This window comes from Mustela putorius, unplaced genomic scaffold (genome assembly GCF_011764305.1).
Source record: "Mustela putorius furo isolate JIRA1106 unplaced genomic scaffold, ASM1176430v1.1 tig00000450_pilon_pilon_pilon, whole genome shotgun sequence".
NCBI lineage: Eukaryota > Metazoa > Chordata > Mammalia > Carnivora > Mustelidae > Mustela > Mustela putorius.
In genome coordinates, this window is record NW_025421385.1 from 20,854,383 (window position 1) to 20,879,010 (window position 24,628).

General features: G+C 35.3%; 1 protein-coding gene across 6 annotated transcripts in view; it reads left to right on the forward strand.

The window, feature by feature from the left end:
* The window catches only part of REV3L (REV3 like, DNA directed polymerase zeta catalytic subunit), a 216,175-nt gene that overhangs the window by 55,191 nt on the left and 136,356 nt on the right, over positions 1-24,628 (forward strand). For 5 of the 6 annotated variants that reach the window (XR_006606812.1, XM_045080200.1, XM_045080201.1 and 2 more), the window contains exons 3-9: positions 4,103-4,177; positions 10,067-10,227; positions 17,253-17,349; positions 21,274-21,368; positions 22,005-22,109; positions 23,147-23,231; positions 23,318-23,469. Coding sequence is in view for 5 of the 6 variants with exons in the window: in XM_045080200.1 (XP_044936135.1) it covers positions 4,103-4,177; positions 10,067-10,227; positions 17,253-17,349; positions 21,274-21,368; positions 22,005-22,109; positions 23,147-23,231; positions 23,318-23,469 (770 nt within the window). In the remaining variant the exon portion in view is untranslated. The remainder of the gene's footprint in view (positions 1-4,102; positions 4,178-10,066; positions 10,228-17,252; positions 17,350-21,273; positions 21,369-22,004; positions 22,110-23,146; positions 23,232-23,317; positions 23,470-24,628) is intronic. The other variant, XM_004753516.3, reaches the window with a different exon arrangement.

The following is a 24,628-nucleotide window of genomic DNA, read 5'->3' on the forward strand; positions in this document are numbered from 1 at the left end:
AAGGCAGCGGCTTAACCCACTGAGCCACCCAGGCGCCCTGCAATTTGTGTTTTAATAAGCCTTTGTATTGATTCTGATACACACTGAAATTTGTGAACTACTGCAGTGGGTTGTTCTGAGGACTATGACTTTTACTCTAAAGCTCTTACAGAAATTTGAGTAGCCACAATTTAACTTAAACTTGAAAGGATTACTTTAGCAGTTCTGTGAAAAGTAGATCATCGGGGATAAGGGTAGAAGCAGGGGAGGGCATTAGGGTTCTGTTTCATTAATCTGGGTGAGATGAGAAAACACACTGACTTGTACTTAGGTAGTAATGGGAGTAGTGGGACGTGGTCAGCTTCTGGATCTATTCTGAGGTTTGAGTCAATAAGCTTTGCTGTCTGATTGGATGAAGGTTGTGACAGGAGTCAAAGATGACTATAAATATTTGAGTCCATACTGCTAAAAGAATGCAAGGTGCAGGCAGAACAGGCTGACAGGGAAGATTTGGAGCTCATGTTAGAACATTTTGAGTTCGAGATGTTTATATGAAAACTATCTTAAAGTCTCTCTGTTACTTCCACCTTAATCTAGGCTTTCCTCTGGACCATCACAGTATCTTTTTAATGGAATTTCCTTCTATTTTTGTCTTGCTCCAGAGCCACGAGAGTACTCTTCTTTTAAGATACACTGAATCCTCTTAAAATCACTTAAAATCCTTGAATGGGGGCACCTGAGTGACTCAGTGGGTTAAAGCCTCTGCCTTCGGCTCAGGTCAGGATCCCAGGGTTCTGGAATCAAGCCCCACATTGGGCTCTCTACTCAGCGGGGAACCTGCTTCTTCCTCTCTCTCTGCCTGCTTGTGATTTCTGTCAAATAAATAAATAAAAATTTTTTTTAAGATTATTTATTTATTTATTTGACAGAGAGAGAGATCACAAGTAGGCAAAGAGGCAGGCAGAGAAGCTAAAATGTATGGTAATAATTAGTCCTTCAGTTTTTCCTATTTCTTTAGACAAGGTTGCGCATAACTACCAAATTAAAATTTGTACAGGTTTAATTCCAGTCTTTTTGGATAATGCATTATCCTGAGGCTAGGTCAAGAGATAGGATTAGGACTTTAGGTTCATTTCTGGAATTCCTTGCTATTTAGCTGCCATGATTCTAGAAAATATCCTAAAAAGAGATTCCTAATCCATGTAAGTTAATTGAGATCTTTTGCTATTCATTTTCATTTTCTTTCTTAGTGTTATTAAAAAACACTTAATTATCAGGTATTTTTTAAGCATAAAATACCTTTTCAAACTCTGTTCCATCCTGCCTTCTTCCAAAGGATCTCCCTGTTGAGGAATTCTTTTAGCAAAACCAACTGAAGCCAACAGCAGGAGGTAAGGGTTGCCAGTTAGATTTTACAGAAGCAGAAAATTGAATCTATAGAATTTCCAATCTATATCCTAATCTATATATATCCTAATACTCCAAATCTATATCCTAGATTTAGAAAGAATTTTAGAGGTTTGATAGTCTTAACTTATATTCAGTTTTTGAAATTTATGAAATTTTAATTACAAAACCCTAAAGATCGTGAACAAAACCAAAACAAAGCAAAGAAAACATATACTACACTGCACATTTAAATTTTTCCCCTATTTATCTGGCTAAAAATAACTCATGTCTCCAGGTAGAGAACTCTATCTATATGAGAAATACCATAGCAGGAGGAATAAACAGTTGAAATTTTGCCAGTGAGAGAGAATGAAATCATTCATGTAATGTGTCTTTGTTTCATGGCAACAAAAATGGGGTAAATAGTGGCCAACTACACGAAGTGGTTAAGTGTTTTTAAAAAAAAGTAGGGTGGGGGGGCGGGGGGGAAGAGTGAAGAAGGGTAAGGGATAAGGAGTGATGGTCAGAGAAGGCTTTTACGAGGAAGTGAGGAAGTTTCAGTAGAAACCTGAATGAAGACTGAAAACAAACCATGCCAGTGTTCAGAGCAAGCTTTCCAGGCAGAAAGAATGGCAAGTACTTGAGAGTGGAGTAAGTTAGAGGGGCTGAAATGTTCAGGATGGCTAAAGGAGGAGTGATAGGACACAAGATTGGAGTGAGTGGTAGGGACGAGATAAAGAACCTTTTAAGACTTGGTAAATGGTTGGATTTTGTTTTTGGTTTTGGTTTTTTTAAAATAGAAATTGCTTTACAACAATCATGTAGATGGCTGAGACCTAAAAGCTTAAACTAGCTAGGGGAAATAAAAGTTTATACTCTAGGGGCACCTGGGTGGCTCAGTGGGTTAAAGCCTCTGCCTTTGGCTCAGGTCATGGTCCCAGGGTCCTGGGATCGAGCCCCACATCGGGCTCTCTGCTTAGCAGGGAGCCTGCTTCCTCCTCTCTCTGCTGACCTCTCTGCCTACTTGTGGTCTCTGTCTATCAAACAAACAAACAAACAAATAAATAAATAAATAAAATCTTAAAAAAAAAAAAAAGTTTATACTCTAGATAATGACTCTGCTGCCAGATTATTCCTGTATTTGATGTCCACTACACTGTCATGACAGAAATGGTATCCTAATGAGGATAAATTCTATGAAGTGCCCATTATAAAGGGACAGTATTTTTTGAATGAAAGTGAATGGGTTTACCCACCTAAAGATTTAACCAACCACTTATTTACAGATAAACTCTAGGAAGATATGAAACTTTTTATTTTATATGCAAATTCATACTTGTTTATATGTTATTTCTAATTATATCATCTTTGAAAGTGATAGTCTGGGGGCACCTGGCTGGCTCAGTCTATAGAGCATGTAATTCTTGATCTCAGGGTTGTGAGTTCAAGCCCCATGTTGGACATGGAACATACTTAAGAAAAAAAAATGATTATGGTAGTCTGTATATCAGAGGTACTGGTGTAGTTTCAGATCCTTCTGAAATGATGCAACATGATATTCCAACTTATTTCATCTTGCACTGAAGACTTGTTTCTCTCCTGACCATGTGGGATTTTGCTTCTTCCTTTCCCATTCTAGCTAATGCCCTTGAGAAAAATCCTGCCTTAACATAATTAGGGTCCTCAAGTAAGGCCATGGTCTTTTCAATCTTTTAAGTTCCTGTCTGCACAGTTTTCGTAGGCTTCATTTGAGTTGGATGTGTGTTATGCACACACACGTGTATGTGTGCATATATAATATAGGTAAATTGTCCCTGGCTAGTGAACTTACAAAATCAATAATAAACAGAGACAAATAAGCAAAGTAACATGAATGCTGTTTTTTGTTTGTTTGTTTTTAAGATTTTGTTTGTTTATTTGACAAAAACAGAGGGAACACAAACAGGGGGAGTGGGAAAGGGAGAAACGGGCTTCCCACTGAGCAGGAAGCCCAATGTGGGGCTCGATCCCCGGACCCTGTTATCATGACCTGAGCTGAAGACAGACCCTTAACTGACTGAACCACCCTGGTGCCTCATGAATGCTATTAATTAAAGGACTTTATTAGTGAAGAAATACAGCTTTTGACAGAAAAAAAATGGGAAATAGGTCAAGAAGGTACTTGAAAGGTCTCTGGTTTTTTTATACATGGTTAGAGTAAAGAGAAAAGACCTTTTTTTTTTTTTTTAAAGATTTTATTTATTTGAGAGAGATTACAAGTAGACAGAGAGGCAGGCAGAGAGAGAGAGAGAGAGAGAGAGAGGAGGAAGCAGGCTCCCTGCCTAGCAGAGAGCCCAATGCAGGGCTTGATACCAGGACCCTGAGATCGTGACCTGAGCGAAGTCAGAGGCTTTAACCCACTGAGCCACCCAGGTGCCCGAAAAGAGCCATTTTTTAATAGAGATATTATTATTGAAATTAAGATATAAATGGTTTACCACTCCTTTTTGTCCCTAGTTTTTGAAAGTCTTATTTTTATAAACTTCTTAAGTAACCAGATTTCAGTATTTTATATATTAACCTATTGTAGATTTAATTGGAAGGTTTTGAATGGTTTTGTTTGTTTTTTAGGGTTTTGGTTAATAATATAAATAAGACTGAATTAGGTCACCTGAGTCTAATTTGGGAAACAAGCTGCATTACTTCATCTCTGAATGCACAAAATAATTTGAAACATCTTTTTCTTTTATTTCAGGCCTTTTTATGGTTATCATGAGAAGGAAAGACACTTTATGAAGATCTATCTTTATAATCCTGCGATGGTGAAAAGGTACAAGATAAATAAAAATATGAATAACTATCACTTAAGTATTTTGGTAATAATAAGAAAAATCTAGAAGAAAGGATTATATAGTTTGTAGCATTATTAAAGGAAGAGACCATATGTATATTTATGTGCAAAAAGAGACCCATAACTTGGCCTCTAAGAAGGATATTTTAAGAGTGAAAGGACCTTGTTTGATGGCCCCTTACCGCTTCGATGATGGCTGCCTTGTAGGATCTTAGTAGCCGGAGCAAATGTTCAAAACCAGGAGAAATTTGCTCTTTAGTTTCAAAGCAAAAAGAAATATATGAGAGTGAGGCCAGAGTATAAACTAAGAACTCAAAATCCTTTTGACTCTTTATTAATGTTAGTGAAATTTTATATCCCAGGTTTTTTGTTTGTTTTGTTTTGTTTTTTTCTTTCCCTCAGTAAGTCTGTCTATATCTTATTTTTTCAATGGTCCTGGAGTCTAAGTCATTAATGGCAGGAAGGGCACATGTAAAGATTTCAGTCGTCCTCTGGGGCTCACAACAAGGGTTTTCATTCTGTGTGGTGATGAGTAGGGTAAAAGTGTCGTTAGAGAAATGCTTACTGTTGTTTTTTCAGAAGACCTCTCTGCTAGTAAGTACTAGGTTTCAAAAGGTAACCTTTTGGTAAGACACAAATTGAATGTTTCCCCAGAGTGGATTTAGGCACCAAGAGAGGCACAGCTACCAACTATGTGAGGTTTATTCTGAATTAGGCCAACTGAGTGCTTCACTGAATCACTGTCTTAATCCCAATGGTTAGTTATTCTCTTTTCCAGGTAACCAGTGAAAACTAGTTTTCTCTATAATCTGCTCCCACCCTTATCCCAAACAGCTTCTGTTATGTAGGGCACCAAAACAATTTTTCAGAACAGGCACTTACAGACAATGATGTTTCTTATACCACTTCCGTTGGTCACACTTTCTTATATCCATGGAGTCCAAAAGAACAATCACTGTGAATTCTTACCCTGTCTTGCACACACAGTGGTGAGAGAGTAAACCTTAATCATTTTTACCCTTTCTCAGCCTCAAGTATGCTAGAGGGGGACCCATAAATAAAATGTGCATTATCTTTAAAAATAGCCTAGTTCTATGTGAAGTATACATCTAATCTGTTTTTCTTACTTCTGACTATAACAGTCAAATACTTATTAAACTCTTTCCAGTAAGTTTGCTTTAAATTATATAGTCAGGTTATCATAGTGGCTATTGAAATTCCCTGATTTATTGAGAGATTACTTGTATTCAAAATCTGGCTCTACTTCTTATCTCCTGGGACGATTTAGGCAAGTTATTTTCTCTGTCTGTGACTTATCTTCCTCATCTGTAAATAGGGTTGATGTTAGCACACTTCGTTCTGATAATCGAATGTGTTAATATCTGTAAATCGCTCCAAACAGTGCCTGGCACATTATAGGTGCTGTGTTGGCTATAGTATATATGAAAAAGATTTTCATATTTTATATGAAATATAAAATTCCTTATTTTATATAAATTAAAATATTTATTTTTTATTTACCCTTGCTCTTAACTTTTCTCCCTATTTTTAAAAGATTTTATTTATTTGACAGAGAGAGCGAGATCATAAGTAGGCAGAGAGGCCAGCAGAGAGAGAGGGGGAAGCAGGCTCCCTGCTGAGCAGAGAGCCTGATGTGGAGCTCAATCCCAGGACCCTGAGATCATGATCTAAGCCGAAGGCAGAGGCTTAACCCACTGAGCCACCCAGGCGCCCCTATCCTTTTATTTTCCATACATATATATATATACACACACACATATACACACATGTCCTCTTTTTAAAATTTCCATATGCGGGGCACCTGGGTGGCTCAGTGGGTTAAGCATCTGTGCCTTAGGCTCAGATCACGATCCTGGGGTCCTGGGATCAAGCCCTGCATCAGGCTCTCTGCTCAGCGGGGTGTTTATTCTTCTGTCCTTTCCCCCAGCATGTACTCGCTTGCTCTCTCAAATAAATAAATAAAAATCGTAAAAAAAAATTTTCCACATACAATTGGTGTCCTGCTAGAACGTAAGTCCACAGGCAAAGAATTTTTTCTGCTATGTTTGATGTATAATCCTCAGTGTTCAGAATATATGTGTCTGGCACTGAGTAGTCAATAACTTTCTATAGAATGAATCAATCCTATATATACCATTTGGAGACTAGTCTCTTGCTTTCTCTACTTGCTCATCTCCTGTGAACTTTACTGCCATTTTTTTTTTTTTTTTAACATATAATGTATTATTTGCCCCAGAGGTCTGTGAATCGTTAGGCTTACATACTTAACAGCACTCACCATAGCACATAGCCTTTGCAATGTCCATAACCCAACCACCCTCTCCGTATCCTCCCTCCCCCAACACTCAGTTTGTTTTGTGAGGTTAAGATTTTCTTATGGTTTGTCTCCCTCCTGATCCCATCTTGTTTCATTTTTTTCCTTCCCTACTCCCCAAACTCCCTACTCTGCCTCTGAAGTTCCTCATCTCAGGGAGATCATGTGATAATTGTCTTTCTCTGATTGACTTATTTCACTCAGCATAATACCCTCTAGTTCCATCCACATCATTGCAAATGGCAAGAGTTCATTTCTTTTGATGACTGCATAGTATTCCATTATATATATACATATATACACCACATCTTCTTTATCTATTCATCTGTTGATGGACATCTAGGTTCTTTCCATAGTTTGCCTGTTGTGGACATTGCTGCTATAAACGTTTGGGCGCATGTGCCCCTTCAGATCACTGCGTTTGCATCTTTAGGATAAATACCTAGTACCTACTCTTACCACACCCTGAAATTTGTCCTGCCTCTGAGATTTTAAATGCAGACATCTTGATTTCTGACTACAGTCTTCTTTTTTTAAAAATTCTTGAGATCTAATTTACCACAAAATTCACACATTTTAAGGATATGCAGTTCAGTGATTTTTTTTTTTAAGTAAATTTGCTGAATTGTACACTTACCACTATAATTCAGTTTTAGAACCTTTTCATGGCTCTAATAAGATCCTTTATATGTTGTTGGGGTTTTTTTTTTTATTTATTTTTAAGATTTTCTTTATTTCACACAGAGAGAGACAGAGAGAGAATACAAGCAGGAGGGGTGGGAGAGGGAGAATCAGGCTTTCCACTGAGCTGGGAGCCCAATGCAGGGCTTGATTTCAGGACCCTGAGATCCTGACTTGACCTGAAGGCCCACGCTTAATGACTGAGCCATCTAGGTATCCCTGTTTTGTTTTGAGGCTTTAAACTCCCTGGACTCAAGACTACTGCCCCATTCTGTATAACTTTCTCCTGCAATTAATTTCTTTCCTATCCAGCTCAGATTCTATTCTCTATCTTTTCAACTCCTTTGTCTGCCAGGTTAACCATCAGTTCTGGGTTAATCTGTTTATTTACCTTTTTTTCTCTGCTATAAACTCTGGCTTCTGATTATTTTTAGGATACAAAAAAATCACAACAGAATGGTGCCACTGTGAATTCATAGTCTTCAACTTCTCCTGGGCCCTGCCTTGTCTTATTTCTGCTTTTCTCTAATTTTCTTCTTACCTTTCTTCACCCTCTTTACTCCAGTGTGAAGCCCCTCCCAAGGCTTTGCCTTCTACTTCATAGGGAAAATGGAACTCATCAGTCTAGAAAAGTAGTTGTTAAATTGTGCACTGGGGATTCCTTAGACCCTTTCGAGAGGATCTGTGTTGTCAAAATCAGATCTCCATGTTGCTAAATCTAGTTAATACCATTTTGTCCTTAACTTCTGACCTTATGTCTGTGGTTATAGTGCTTTAAAATAACCCCAGGTGTTTATTTCTTTGATATAAGCCTCCTCTGATTTTCCTTATACCTGTCTGATTATTCATATTTATGCCATTTTGTTGGTTCCTCTTTTAACATCTGCAGCTGTTCTTGGGGTTATGTCTTAGGCTTTCAGCTTTTCTCTCTGTACTCTCACCTCACTGTACAGCCTTATCTACTGTTATGGTTTGGTTTAGTTTTTTTCTTTTTGTTAATCTTTATGCATTTGACTTTCAGGTATATATCAATAGCCTAAATTTTCCTCCAGAGCTCTGGATCAATGTATCACACCATCTTCTGGATAAATAGAATAGCTTTGCAGTTAAGAGTAAGGGCTCACAAATCAGAGAAAACTTCTATTTTAGCTCTTCCGCTTTTAATTTGTATGATTTGGGACAACCTTTTAATCTAAGACTCAGTTTCTCTATTTATAAAATGGGGATAATAGTATCATAGGTTTGTAGTGAGGATTACCTGAGATTAAGCATTTGAAACAACTAACACAATGTTTAATACATAGTCCTTAAATATGTTAGCTGCCTCTGTTGTGTAAATGAAGTTATTCTTGTCCCCATTCTCATTGTCATTCATTGTCAGTATTTTCATGGAAACCTACCTGAATACCCCACAATACCTAAACCCCAGGATGTCTAAAACGGAGTTTATCCTTAATCCCTCTCTGAAATTCTGCAGAGAAACCTGTTTTCTTCTAGTCCTTTCTATTTGGAACAAGCAGGCAGAGGCAGAGAGAAGCAGGCTTTCTGCCAAGCAAGGAGCCCGATGTGAGACTTGATCCCTGAACCCTGGGATCATGACCTGAGCCGAAGATAGTGGCTTAACCGACTGAGCCACCAAGGTGTCCCTAGTCCTTTCTATTTCAGTAACATGGCAGCAAGAAATCTAGACATCCTCCTTAACTCTTATTCTGCCATATCCTCTGCATCTAATCAGTCCCCAAGGCTTGACTATTCCTTATATATCTCCTGAATCAACACAGTGCCACAGTCTTTGTCAACGCTACCATCATCTTAGTTTTTCCAAAATAGCTTTCTCACTTCCTAGCTCTAGTCCTGTGTATTGTCTAGCTACCCTGGTCATTTGTCTTTCCTGCTCTTTACTTCAAAGGCAAATTCTACTATCTCTTGGAATGTTTTAATAGACTGCATGATCTGACTTTTCATTATCTCTCTAGCCCACACCCCTGTAGACACACTCTCCACAGCCTGTCACTAAGCCTCACGCAATGATTTCAGTTCCCAAATAGGCCGTGTTTTCTTGTGACCTTTCATATGTATAATTTTATTGTGTGAAATACTCTTCCCTTTCTTTAGAGAAGAAATATCTTTAATTCATCATTTAGTCTCCTGCTTAGAGATTTCTCTTCAAGAAGGCTTTGCAGAAACAACTTCTGTACCTTTATCTTATTAATCCCTTCTAGATGTTTCATATACTTCCCTTGCATAGCACTTACACTTTTTATAATCACCTATTGTTTGTGTTCTCCATCATGAAGGAAAAATAACTCAAGAGAAGACAAATATTAAAATAGCAGTATTTCAGAGTAGTGGATTTGAGTCATAAATCCTTTTTCAGAATGTTTGTAATAATCTTGTAAAATGTTTCTCTCAGTGTTTAAAAGGAGAAACTCTTTTTTTTTTTTAAAGATTTTATTTTTAAGTAGTCTCTACACCCAATTTGGGGCTCAAACTTAGAACCTGGAGATGAAGAGTCACATACTCCACTGACTGAGACAGCTAGACACCCCAGGAAAAGTTCATATTTTAGAAACTTTTCACATCCTATTTTTTTAATATAATTAGTATTAAGTTGGTTTTTGAGGTCAAAATATTCTTCATCCAAGTAGTTTTTTGTCATTTTCTTTGAGTGTGCAGCTGACTTTAAAACTTGACCAAACTTTTAATTTCTAACAAAATACAAATTTTCAGTAAAATTAAAATAAAAAATTTGTGTGCTAATATAATGTGTTTCATTCTCTATAGTAGTATAATGTTTCATTTGACATTTTAGGAACCATAATTTCATGATATAACTTTTTTTTCTAATTTAGGATATGTGAACTTTTGCAAAGTGGAGCCATAATGAATAAATTTTACCAGCCTCATGAAGCGCATATTCCCTACCTCCTACAGCTGTTCATTGACTACAATCTCTATGGAATGAATTTAATAAATCTGGCTGCTGTCAAGTTCCGAAAAGCAAGAAGGAAAAGTAAGGTTAATTCCACAAGTTCAAATTAAAGCTTTGAAACAAATGTTATGTAATTGATGATTCATAAAATGACATATATTTAGAAAATAACTGCTGAGTTGATAAAGAATAAAAAGGAATATGCAGGGCGCCTGGGTGGCTCAGTGGTTAAGCCGCTGCCTTCAGCTCAGGTCATGATCTCAGGGTCCTGGGATCGAGTCCCACATCGGGCTCTCTGCTCAGCAGGGAGCCTGCTTCCTCCTCTCTCTCTGCCTGCCTCTCTGCCTACTTGTGATTTCTCTCTGTCAAATAAATGAATAAAATCTTTAAAAAAAAAAAAAAAGGAATATGCAAAATGGTATTAGGGTTCATCAGGAAAAGAATCTCAAAAGAATTTTTTTGTAATAACTTTATTGAAATATAATTCACATACCATACAACTCACTCATTTAAAATGGACAATTCAGGGGCACCTGAGTGGCTCAGTGGGTTAAGCCTCTGCCTTCAGCTCAGGTCATGATCTCAGGATCCTGGGAGCCCCGCATCAGGCTCTTTGCTCGGCGGGGAGCCTGCTTCCCCCTCTCTCTCTGCCTGCCTCTCTGCCTCTCTGTCAAATAAATAAATAAAATCTTTAAAAAAATAAATAAATAAAATAAAATGGACAATTCATTGGCTTTTAGTATAGTCACGGAGTTGTACGACCATCACCACAATCAAATTCAGAACATTTTCAGCACTTCTAAAAGAAAATCTGTAGTCTTTAGCAGTCACCTTTAACCCTTCCATGCCTCCCACCCCTTAGCAACCACTAATCTATTTTCTGTCTCTGTATGTTTGCCAGCCTGCACATTTCCCATAAATGGAATTGTATTTTTTTTTCATTTAGCCTAATGTTTTCAAGGTTCATCCATGTTATAACATCTATTAGTGTTTCATTCTTTTTATGGCCAAATAACACTCTATTTTATGAACATATTACATTTTGTTCATGAGCTCATCAACTGATGGAAAATTTGAGTTTCCACTTTTTGGCTATTATGAGCAAAGCTGCTTTGAACATAAGTACAGATATTTGTGTAGCCATATATTTTCACTTCTCTTGGGCACATATCTAGGAATAGAATTTCCGGGTCAGATGGTCTAGCATCTTTTGTTTTTGTTCTCATCGAATTCCTTCTCTTCTGCTTGAAACAAAATGAACCCAACATTCTTTTTCTGCCAATGCTATTGTCCTGTTTTAATTTTTTCTTTTTATTCACTGCCATACTTATTAAACCAAAGGCTAGCTTTTTTTATCTCATAGTTTACTGTCTATTCTTTTTGGTTTAACTTCTTACATTTCTTCTACAGTATCCAAACTATGCTCGAAAAAGTAACCAGGGAGGATTTTTTTTTCCCCCTGCTCAATAACAGACTAAGTGATTATAATTAACCTTCCTATTAAAAACAATTTAAAGGCTAAGAAGATTTTTTAAAAATCTTAAATGCATTAAAGAGATACAAAACAGCAAAGAAATACTGGCCAAAAGAGGAAATAGACTGCTGAAAATCAACCTTTGCCCTGAGGGTTTTGCTCACCCTGGAAAATTTGGACTCTCCATTGAGACAGCCTTTCCAAATGAGAGAGGCAGAAACAAAACCCAGGGTCTCATTGGGTAAGATGTCCTTACAAACTAGGAAGTGGAACAGCTTTAAGATACTTCAACACAGTTTGAATTCCTTGGGAATAAAAGAGATTCCCAGATCTAGAACTTGATCTGAGGTAGTGATGGTCTGGTCATATACTCACCATTCAGTAGAGGCAAATTCTAAATTCTACTGTAGAATTTTACTACAGGTCTTAAATTATTCCTAAAAATAACATTTCAAATATAATATGTTCACACAATTTAGAATATACCAGACACACAAGAAAATTCTCTATGAGCAAAACCTAGCAAACACTGATGTGTGCACACATGTGCACATACGCATGCTCTAAAGACTTACAAGGAATTCAGGTACTGGAATTACAAATGCATTTTGGAAAACTATAATGCAGAATCCTTATCAAATATAATACTATTTGCAATGTTTTACTATATAATGTTATACATACTTATAGTTGTGTTTGTCATGTCTCTCCATGATGCTGATAATACCTTTACATGAAAGAATTTAGATGCAGTAATACTATTTCTGAAAACAGATTTTGTTATATTGAAAACTTAAATACTACATATTTTAAATCCACAAAAATTGAAGCATTGACCAATATATGACTTACCTTTTTAAGTAGACCAAAATAATTCATTTGTTCATAACTAATTCTACTAGATAGTAATCTTAGTTTTAGGTGCAACTTACAGTTTACTAAATGCCAGGTTTTCTGGCATCTCAAAATCTTAGAATTTTATACAATTCTGTATAAAACAAGTTGTATAAATAGTCCATAGGATCCTGAGATAGAAATCATCTGATAAAGGATGAAGTAGTCTGTCTGCCCAGTATCTTTCTTTTTCTCCATAGAGAAAAGGAATAGAAAGTGAAGGCAGGAAGAGAAAAGATATAAAAAGGCAGGAGAAGGATAACTTCACTGCTAACTTCCTTCCCTGCAGGAATTGTTTCCCTAAATTTTTGTGAGGGCTTGGTTATTTCTTATCTGGGAGATCCTTCTTTTGGTGAGGGGGGCAATGTAGAGATTTTCAAGAGTAAAGCTTTAAGGAATCACATTACCCAACTTCAAGACATTTATTATAAAGCTACAATAATCAAGATAGCATGGTATTAGTAAAAGGATGGGACATACAGACCAACGGAACAAAAGAGAACCCAGAAACAGACCCACACAAATAACGTCTACTTATCTTTGGCAAAGGTACTGTCTTAATTCAGTGAAGAAAGGATAGTTTTTTCAACAAATGGTGCTGCAATCATTGGATGCCAGAAAATAAAAATAAAAGAACCCAGACACATACTTTATACCTTATGTAAAAATCAAAATGGGTCATAGACTTCAATGTGAAATTTAAAACTATCAGACTTACAGAGGAAAACAAAGGGAAAGTCTGCCTGACCGTGGATTGGCAATGAGGTTCTAGGTAGAATACAAAAAATATCCATGAAAAGAAAACTGCTAAGTTGATTTTATCAAAATTAAAAATTTTAGCTCTGTGGAAAATACTATTAATGAAAAGGTAAGTCACACACTGGGAGAAAACGTTTTCAAATTACCTATCAGATAAAGTACTTGCATCTAGAATATGTAAAGAACTCTCAACAGTAAGAAAGCAAACAATCCATTTAAAAATGGTCAAAAGAGGGGCACCTGGGTTGCTCAGTCGGTTGAGCATCTGACTCTTGGTTTCAGCTCACTTCATGCATTCATGGATATGGGCCCAAGCCCCACTCCCCCACACTCAGCATGGAGTCTGCTTGAATCTCCCCCTCTGCCCCTCTCCTAATATGCACATTTGTGCTCAAGCTCTCTGAAATAAATATTTAAAAAATAAAGTCCAAAGATCTGGACAGATCCTAGCAAAGAAAAAGATGTAACAATGGCAAACACATGAAAAGATGATTGTTAATATTATATATCATTAGGGAAATACAAATTACAACCACAAAGAGCTACTACTGCGTACCTTTTAGAATGGCTAAAATCCAAAAACTAGCAATACGTGCTGGCAGGGATGTGGAACAACAGTAACTCATTCATTGCGAGTGGGAATGCAAAATAGTGCAACCACTTTGGGATACAGTTTGGCAGTTTCTCATAATGTTAGACGTAGATTTACATGACCCAGTGATTGCTCTCCTCTGCATTTACCCGAGTGATTTAAAAGTTATGTCTGCCCAAGAACCTGTATGCAAATGTTTATAGCAGCTTCATAATTGCTAAAAGTCTAAAGTAACCAAAATGTCCACTCATTGGGGTAGTGGATAAACTGTGATCTAACCATACAGTGGAATACTGTGAATCAGTAAAAAGCATCAAGCTATCAATTCATACATTGATGAATCTTTAACACATTTTACTGAGTGAAAGAAGCCAGACCCAGAGGCTCCTAATTGGATGATTTCATTCATAAAACATTCTGGAAAAAGCAAAACTACAGAAATGGAAAACATATTAGTGGTTACCAGGGATTGGAGGAGAGGGGAGTATTGACTACAAAGCAAATATACAGGCAAACTTTGAGGGTGAAGGAATTGTTCTGTATGGTACTGCATGCGTCTATATATTTATCAAACCCATAGAACTATACCTTAGTTAACTAAATGTTGAAGGTTAACATCCTCAGTGGTGTCATGTGATACTGTGTAGCCCCTCATGTGAGGTGATGAGGAGGACACTTCATCTCTGTGATACTTCAAAAACCCATTACCACAGTCCAGTGATGAGAAAAATGTCAGGCAAACCCAGATGTGGGGGGATGTTCTACAGGTTACCTGGCCTGTACTCATGATTCTCAAGGCTATGAAAAACAGAGACAGAAATAGACCAGATGAGACTTAGGGAGACGGGATAACTAGATGCCATGTGATGTACTGAATTGAACCCTGAAACAGAAAGTGGACAACAGTGGAAAAACTGGTGAAATTCAAATAAAGTGTGCAGTTTAGTTAATATTGATGCGTCTGTGTCCATTTATTTTGACAGATGTACTGTCATAATGTAAAATGTTAACAGTAGAAACTCTGTACTACCCTTGCAACTTCTCTATAAATGTAACATTATTCCAAAATAAAAAGGTTATCGAGGGAATAAAAGAATACAGCAGGTTGGTTATCAGTATCAAATACAGATGATAGTTCAATTAGGATTGAAGAATGGTAAAGATTCTAGACTATGAACAGTAGGTATTTATAGGAAAAGAAGGTAACTTTCACAGAAGTTTATTTCCAATAGGAAAACGTGAGAAAAGTTTGAGTTTTCAAATATATGTAAGCCATTTGTTTTAGTTACAGAAGTTAGATGAGAATTAGAATGTTAATTAGAAGGATTTTTTTTTTCAAGATACAGAAAATTTTTACAATTTGAAGGCAGGAACACATGAGATTTAGTTGGAAATTAAAAGCAGGGAAATTGTTGCAAGTATGATGAAATAAAATTTATATCTTAATTCCTTATACTAAATGTCCCTCAGGTTTTGGTTTGTTTTGTTTTGCTTGTTTTGTATAAAAGGTTATAGTGAAATCTTGGAAAGAAGAAGCAAATCACTTTTTTATATTTTACCATGTTTCTGAGACACATTAAACTGACAGTTTACTTCTTATGGTAAATTAATATGTATTACATATATATGCATAACTTAACATTTTTGTTTTGGAAGACAAGTTAATGTACATAATGAAGTCTTTTGAAAATGGAGTAAATTAGGGGCGCCTGGGTGGCTCAGTGGGTTAAGCCACTGCCTTCGGCTCAGGTCATGATCCCAGGGTCCTGGGATCGAGTCCCACATCAGGCTCTCTGCTCAGCAGGGAGCCTGCTTCCTCCTCTTTCTCTCTGCCTGCCTCTCTGCCTACATGTAATCTCTCTCTGTCAAATAAATAAATAAAATCTTTAAAAAAAAAAAGAAAGAAAATGGAGTAAATTAAAAAGTAGATAAGATTTAGAAATTTTAACAGTATATAGGCATATACAGTTTTTTTCCTCAGGATTTCTGTTATATAATCAGGTGTCAGATGAATGGAAATGGTGCTAATTACTGTAATTGTTAAGGTGAAGTATATAAACAGAGTAAATATTTTGAGTACCACAGAGGTATTTTGTATTTTTTATCATCCACAATTGAAAAACTATATATGTATATAATTGTGTGTGTGTGTGTGTATTTTTTAAGTTAGGGAGTTTCCATGTTCTTTAGGGAAATATGCTAAAACAGTGTGCAAAAAGTAGGTAAAATGGTTTTTTTAATGTTATCAATAACTTTGAATCAGTAAACTTGTATAGATTCTTTTTTCATATAAATTTGTTAGAAAATAATATTTATGGTAACTTACAACTTACAAAGTAATTTCATATTAATGCCCTAGCCACCTAACAGCAAAGTTTTTAAAAACATCTGAAAGTATATAAAATCACTTACATGTTTTGGCATGTGTTTTATTAAAATAACAAAGGTAATACCTGGTCTTAGTCTTAATTGCACTATTTTGTGATCAGGCTAACCAAATAAGATCAAAGTACTGGGGTACATTGGTGGTTCATATGGTTGAGTGTCTGACTCTAATCTGAGCTTGGGTCTTGATCCCAGGGTGGTGAGTTCAAGCCCCATACTGGACTCCATGCTGGACAGGTGCCTCCTTAAAACAACAACAAACAAAAAGCATTAAATTTAGCTGGAAAAGATTACAAATTTAGCATCATTCTTAATGTTAGAATTCTGTCCATGCTACTCAATTAAGCTTTCTCTTAGAATTTAAATTCCTGTAAGAGATCACAGAAAAGTTACTAAAATTTAGAGACTATTTCAGAGTGTGACCCCAGGACTCAGTGCCCGAAACCTAGACAACTAAGCAAACATGCTTAGTCCATTCTTCCACCACTGGTCAAATTGTATTTGTATTTGCCCCCGGTTTCTACTCATTGCTGTTAACTGCCATCACTTCTGAAATGTGTTACGTATTTTTTTGTTGGGGGCATAGTGTTGAAATATGTTTTGAATCTTAACCTGGAATCTGATTTCCACTAGAATTTTAGTGACGATTCATACAGAATACCCTAGGAATTTAAAGTCTATAAAAATTCTTAATTCTTCATTATTTTCAAAATGAGATTTTAATCATACCTTCCACAATAGCACACTTAAATGTGTCGTACTTTTATTCCAGTATCTGGGTATTGTGTCTATTTTTCTCTCTTATACATATCACAAATACTTTTGTTCCCTCTTAGTTTGGAACCATTGTTCTCTGACGTACATATGCATTCCTGTGTGTGTATGCATTTTAAGGACGCAATTTTAGAAGCTAGTCATACAGGTTTTATATTATTTTACCTAAAGGGTAATTGTATGCAGATTAAAAGTAGAATTTATCCCCTTTTACCTTTCTATTTCTAGGTGATCCATTGCGTGCAACTGGATCTTGCAATGATCGACTACCAGGAAATTCTCTAACTGGTACTTTATTTCGGTGGGAAGAAGATGAAATACCAAGGTTAGTTAATGTTGTAAAGGGGGAAAAAAAACCTATTCATATATAACCTACTGTATTTTAAAAATCAGTGGTTACTTTAATTTAATCTTAATGTTATATATATTTTTTATACATAAACAAGTAAGTTTGTCAGAGAAGCAACTCTCAGCATTAGTATGTTACATGGAATCACAGATTTTAAAAACAGACCTTGGAAATAGGAAAATAGACCTGCTTATTACCTAATTAATAAAAGTAATCTGGGTATAAATTTTTTATACTTTTCTCCAACATCTATCTTCATTATGCATTGTAAATTGATACCTTATAACTTTTCAAATAAAAATGTAAATAGCAGATACTTTTAGTAAAAATAACCCTCAAATTTCTAAATATTTTTATGGAAAAAAGTAGATTGACGTACTATGTATGAATAATGTAGTTCGTGATTTCTTTTGACCAGGTATATTATTTATTAGACTTTCTGGGGGAGGTAACATTTCCCAAATGTTTAGATTACAGATATGTAATTAGTACCTATCTAAATTATCAATAATAGCTGTATACATAGAATTCAGAAAGGTATCCGTCTTATACCACAATGTTTGCCCAAGCTTTCTTGATCCTTCTATCAGTTGGGTATTGGCAGGATAATTGTGGTCTTCCTCTTTTCACATATGTCATCTGATGCTTTTTTAAGTTGGTAATTTTCATGAACAGTGCAAGATAGAAAAAGTGTTTAAATGATTTTATGTTTTATTTCATAGTAAGATAGTATGAATTTAGTAAGTGACTGAAGATAAAAATTATCATAAAAATATTTGTTTAAAGTTTGTTATTTAAGATTCTAATATGTGCTGCACAGAATTTTTACATTTTAGAATTAGTTGGGTTTTTAATACCTAAACTTAAGAAAGAATCTCACTAAATAATGATAATAATACATTATTTTATGACAGAAGTAATTGTACCAGAATGAAACTTTGAGGTCTTCAGAGTGATATGCACAGTGACTCACCTTATCTCTTGATTGACTTGAACCAGTATTAAGACTTTTTGATAAATATGCACACACATGTTCACATATGCATACATATGTATTTCTTGGTTCCTTCTCAGTACAGCAGAATTATAGTTTAATCATATTGAAATGGTATTAAGTTTAAACAGAATATTAATCACCACATGAAATCAGATTCTAATCAGTCCAGGGTGATGTGACCAAGAAGCTACTTGCTGCCTTCATTTTTTGTGCTTGTGATACAGTTCCTCGGTCTCTCTGAAATTGGAGCACATCAATTTGATCCAAGGACTTTATCTATTCACTAGAGCCTTCAGTTCTGAAAATTTTATATTTAATAACTTGTGTTTTGCTTGATCAAATAACACTAGAGTTTATTAGTACTTGAAATCCATTTATAGGCAACCATCTTTCTAGTTAGCTCATAGTAAAGCTTTACTGGTTAGGAGTAAGTTTGGGGAAACCATATATAATAAAAAGTTTGCGATTCAGAATGTTTTTGGGGAGCCCATCTTATTCTTAGCAATTGACAAATTATGAGCAAAGGTATGAGTAGGCAAACTAATAAAATTAGAAGAGGTACTCAGAATTAGAATTTATAATAAATATAGGATAACTCTGTAGTTTTTTCTCAGATTATCCTTTGGGGATGCTTATGTTGTAATAAACATGAGAATCCATTGTTTCACCAAGTACAAATAACATAATGTCAAATTTTGCCATGGATTAGTACTCTTAAATTTTATTAGTCTCATTTCTGTCCTCAGTGCTATTATCACCTTCTTGCTGGGTATTTTTTTTTTTAAACAAAGAAATATTTTACATTCCCTCACAAACTTTATTACGAGGACTATGACAAGTAGCAGCAAACTATTAAGGGACGAGAGTGTTCAGTTAGCAGTTCTGCTAACCCTACTCGTTAACTCATTGTAAATTACCACATATCATGGACCTTCCTGGTCCTTTGCCCCAGAGTGTTGAATCCACAAAAGTCAAGTCTACCACAGTAATCTCAACCTTGGCTGCCCAATCGATTGATCTGAAGAGACTTTTAAAATGATAGATGTTTGAGCTCCACCCTCAGTGTAATTAGTATGTCTGTTGTGTTAAGCTAGAAACAGAAATGTTCAGAGAGGCACGATTGTCTAGTTACCATCCTATTGGTTATCTGCTCTTCATGACCATAATGAATAGTTTACATGTTTGTTCTGACTCAGATTTTTTACTTACAGTTTTTCTATCTACTGGAAACAATTTTTTAAGAAGATTTTATTCATTTATTTGACAGAGAGATCACAAGTAGGCAGAGAGAGAGGGAGAAGTAGGCTCCCCGCCGAGCAGAGAGCCCGATGTGGGGCTCGATCCCAGGAGCCTGAGATCATGACCTGAGCCAAAGGCAGAGGCTTAACCCACTGAGCCATCCAGGTGCCCCTGGAAACATTTTTAGTGTGAAAATTACTTCCTTTCACTAGGAACACCACCTATACTGAATGTCTAAAGTAGTTTTGTAATAAAGGCAAGAAATAGTTGTAAATTTTTACTATGAGATTGCTTTTTTTTGTTGTTATCATTCCCATCTTTTATCATGAATATGTTGCTCCTGGGAAATTCACCCTTGAAATTTATAGTATAATTCTTGCAAAAATTGTGAAGCTTTTTGGTAAAAGGAGAAAACTGTTGACCAAACTATTTTATCTACTATTTCAATTCATGGTAAAACTGGTTTTATTAAATTATGTGGATAAAAAGAAAAGCTACATTGATAATTTTTTTTTCTGAAAGTGAAAGGGATATATTGTGATAGGCTAGCTAACGTGTCCCTTCTCTGTCAGAATGGTAAAAAGATACAGGTATGTTTTGTATCTACATATATATATAAATATGTACATATAGGGATTTCCTTAGGGATCCTTAAGGATAGATAAGAGAAAATTAGGTTTTGCTAATATGTTTCTCTTAAAACATTAAAAAAAATATCTTTCAACTAAAAATGTTAATGAAATCTGCCATCACCCGCTTTCTAATAAAAGTTCTCCTTTTCATTTGGGGCCAGTATTTGTAGATCATCTAAATTTTGGAATGAGTAAACTTGTATTCATAATAGATGCTGTATGTTCATTCTGTCAAACAGGGTTAATTATATGGTATCTTCCTAATCCTGCTCTGATGAAAAAAAAAATGCTTTTGAGTAAATGAACATTAGTGGGGAACAACCCTCTGAAGTCGTCATAAGAATTAATAGCCTTGTGGTATCAGCACTTTTCTTAGCTATGATCCCACTGTTGAACTCATATAGTTTCTCAGTTCTGTAGTTATGGAGACTTTTAAAACGTTCCTTAGCTCAGCAGTGGTTGAAGGCAGGGAGAACAGTATCATTTGCCCCACTTTTCAGTAGGCTCTCTTCCCCTTATCTCTTGCTGCATATTCTGTCCTCATTGTTTTTTAACCAGCTATGATTGCTGAGGAAGATGCCTCTAGGCAAGTGATTACAAATGTATGTGGCTTCTGTATCCCTCTGTTGTCATCTAATCCCATTCTCCCTGGCCATGACCCTTATGCTAAAACATTGTACATTCCTTACATATAAAATATAATGAACCAAAATATATGAAATATACTGAAAAAGAATCTCAATAGAGTTGTCAAGACAACAGGTTTTGTATTTTTCTCTTCCTGTATTTTATTTCTTTATATGTATACACACAGTATCATCATGAATAATTGTGACTTACTATAATATCACTAAACATGAAAAGTTACAGTTATGTGACACATGTTTTTTAAATGTTATTTATTTTTTAAGTAATCCCTGCCCAATACGGGGCTTGAACTCACAGCCCCAAGATCAGGAGTTGCATGCTTTACTGACTGAGCCAGCCAGGCACCCCTGATTTATTATATTTTTGGATATCTTCTTAATACAGCTCTTTAATACTGGAAGGTGTTGAACCACAGAGTACATGTGAACTAGAAGTGGATGCTGTAGCTGCTGATATCTTAAATCGGCTGGACATTGAAGGTATATACACAATTATTAATATGTGTTTTTATTTTTAAAATTTAATGACCAAAATAGAGTAGAAAAAGTAGGTAAGAAAACAGTAGTAGAGAAGTAATATATTATAAAAGGGGGATGCACCCCTGGGGATAAAAATATATGTTTATAAAAAAATAAAAAATTAAGAAAAAAAAAGGGGGGGATACAAAAATGTTAGGAAGATTTCTTCTGTACCTCTGATGAGACAGTCATTATTTTTTCACTGGTACGTCCATTCATGTTAAGTATATTTGCATAGACATGAGCCTAAAGTAAGACACTAAATTCATCAGCCATCATAAAAGAATTTCATATATTCTGCCTTTCAATTTTTAAATTTTCAGGTTATATACCAGGGAGGGAACTCTTAAGTGTATTGACTGTCATCAAGTGCTTGAATCTTACTCATTTGCTGGGTTTTGGGGAGCCAGTAGGAAGAAAAGTAAAACAAAAGAATAATGTAATAATGTAGATTGGGAATGTTTGGTCATTTTATTACACAAAGCAGGTAATTTTTTTTTAAGGCAGTATTTGTTTTTTTAAACTTTGGATTTCTTTTTCTGAGCAAATATTTTTCACTTTGATCCTTGTCATATTGAAGTATTATTGTGATTATAGCTCAAATTGGTGGAAACCCTGGTCTGCAGGCCATATGGGAAGATGAAAAGCAACGGCGAAGAAACAGAAATGAAACTTCTCAAATTAGCCAACCTGAATCACAAGGTATAAACCCAATAGTACTCTGGTGATTTTTTTTTTTTTTTTTTCTAAAATTTAAGCCATTGAATTTTTACCTTGACGTTAAATTTTACTTTTCAAGTTATCTTTAAATGTTCTAATTTTTGCCTTCTGTCATTGCTCTGAACTGTAATTCTTTACCTTCAAAGTGTCACTCATTATTTTCTCCCTCCACCCATACTCCCAACCACCATAGAAACTGTCATCTTCATTGTCCAGTTTTGACCTTACCTTGTCTTCTTGTCCCACCTCTTTGCTCCTTTTTTATTTTCTAGTGTGTTCTGGGTTTTTGTAGAAGAGTCCCAACGTAGAACCACTACATTTTGTTCATTAAGCTATGAAAACGTAATCCTTGAAATACTGCCCTTAAACTATTTTCTTTGTATGTCCTTAAATTCCTGCTATGATCATCTTGTACAGCTCAGAAAAAAATACTCATTTAATGTATTTTATGTATTACTAAATTCTTCTACATTCAAAAAAGAATTTGAGGGCTTAAATGCCATGAATACAATAAAAATTTTAAGTAAAAATAAAAGAATTAGAGATACATATAAAAGAATAAAAAGACATAATTCACGAGGTAAATATATTTGAAATACAGTAATAATTATACATTGAAGTCCAATTAAAACTTTCATTGTGTCTTAGACACTAAAAATGCTATGATAAATTTTGAATGCCTTCTAAGGCATTCTAAGATAGAAATATTTTATAAGGGGGAAATTTCTAGGTTCAGAGTATGTGGTACATTTATAGGTAGAGAGCAATGTTTTTGTTTTAGATTTAAGTTATAATTATAGAACTTAATCTTGAACTGACTTTAAGTGCTTAATTTTATAACTTCAGTATCAACCATTTCCCTTTTGTTTGACTTTATAATAGGACTACTTTTAGGTGGTATTATATGTGTCAAGAGAAAGATAGGAAATTGTAACTATTTTAAAAGCTACTCTAAGAGAAAGGAAAATATTTCATTCATTTGTTATCCACATGTTTTAATGCACTTTTAAAATTCAAAGATCGCAGGTTTGTGCCAGCAACAGAAAGTGAAAAAAATTTTCAGAAGAGACTTCAGGAAATTCTCAAACAGAATGATTTCTCTGTGTAAGTGGTTATTTATTATAGATCTCAGAACGAATTTTATTGCTTGGCTATCTAGTTTGTTTTATAAAGGATATGTTTTAATTAAGCAGAACATTATCAGGATCAGTGGACTACAGCGATGGATCTCAGGAGTTCTCTGCCGAGTTAACATTGCACTCTGAAGTTCTATCTCCTGATATTCTTCAGTGTACACCAGCCAATATGGTAGAAGTCCACAAAGATACAGAGTTGAGCAAAGGTGAGGTTTGTTTTGCAAGTATACAGAAAATACTACCATAGAACTACAGTAGAATTTGGTTGAGGTAGCTAAGTTTCTTCCATTCCTTTACGTTTTCTTCATTTCTAGAGGGTAACACTGTTCTAAAGTTGGTGTAAATTGTTACCATATATGATTGTATATTTTCTTATGTATGTATATCCATAATATATACTGCTATTTGGGGTTTTAAATTTTACATAAGTGATATTCTACTTGAAATAAATTAAGCAACTTGCTTTTTTCATTCAACACTTTAAAAATAATTTAATTGAGGAGGCACCTGGGTGGCTCATGAGTTAAACATCTGACTTGTGATCTCAGCTCAGGTCTTGATCTTTGGGTTGAGTTCAAGCTCTTGAGTTGGGCTGCATGCTGGGTGTGGAGCCTTTAATCAATTAATTAATTAATAATTTGAGGTATGATTTGTATAACATAAAACACACTTATTTTTAGTGTACAATTCAGGGACACCTGGGTGGGTTCAGTAGGTTAAGCATCTGCCTTCCACTCAGGTCATGATTCCAGGGTCCTCGGATTGAGTCCCACATTGGGCTTCTTGCTCAGTGGGGAGCCTGCTTTTCCCTTTGCCTGCTCTGCCTGCCACTCCCCCTGCTTGTGCCCTCTCCCTCTCTGACAAACAAATAAAAATAAACAATCTTTAAGTGTATAATTCAGTGATTTAGTAAACTTACAGAGTTGTGCAAAGATCCCCATAATTCAATTTTAGGACATTTCCTTCACCTCATAGGATTCCTTGTGTCCATTTGCAGGCACATCTTTTCCCACCTCCAACCATAAGTAATCACTAATCCACTTTTCTGTCTTTCAAGATTTTGTCTTTTCTAGATATACCGTATAAATGAAATTACACAATATATAATCTTCTGTGTCTTTCATTTAGCATATTTCAGGTTCATCCATATTATAGTATCAGTATTTAAATCTTTAAAATTTTATTACCAGATAGTATTGCATTTTTCGGCTATTACTATATTTTGTTAATTCATTAATCAGTTGATGGATATTTGAGTTTCCACTTTTTGGGCTCTTAAGAATAATGCTGCAAGAGAGAGGAAGCAGGATGGCAGAGGAGTAGGAAACTGAAATATCATCAGGTACCAGGATTTCAGATAGCTAG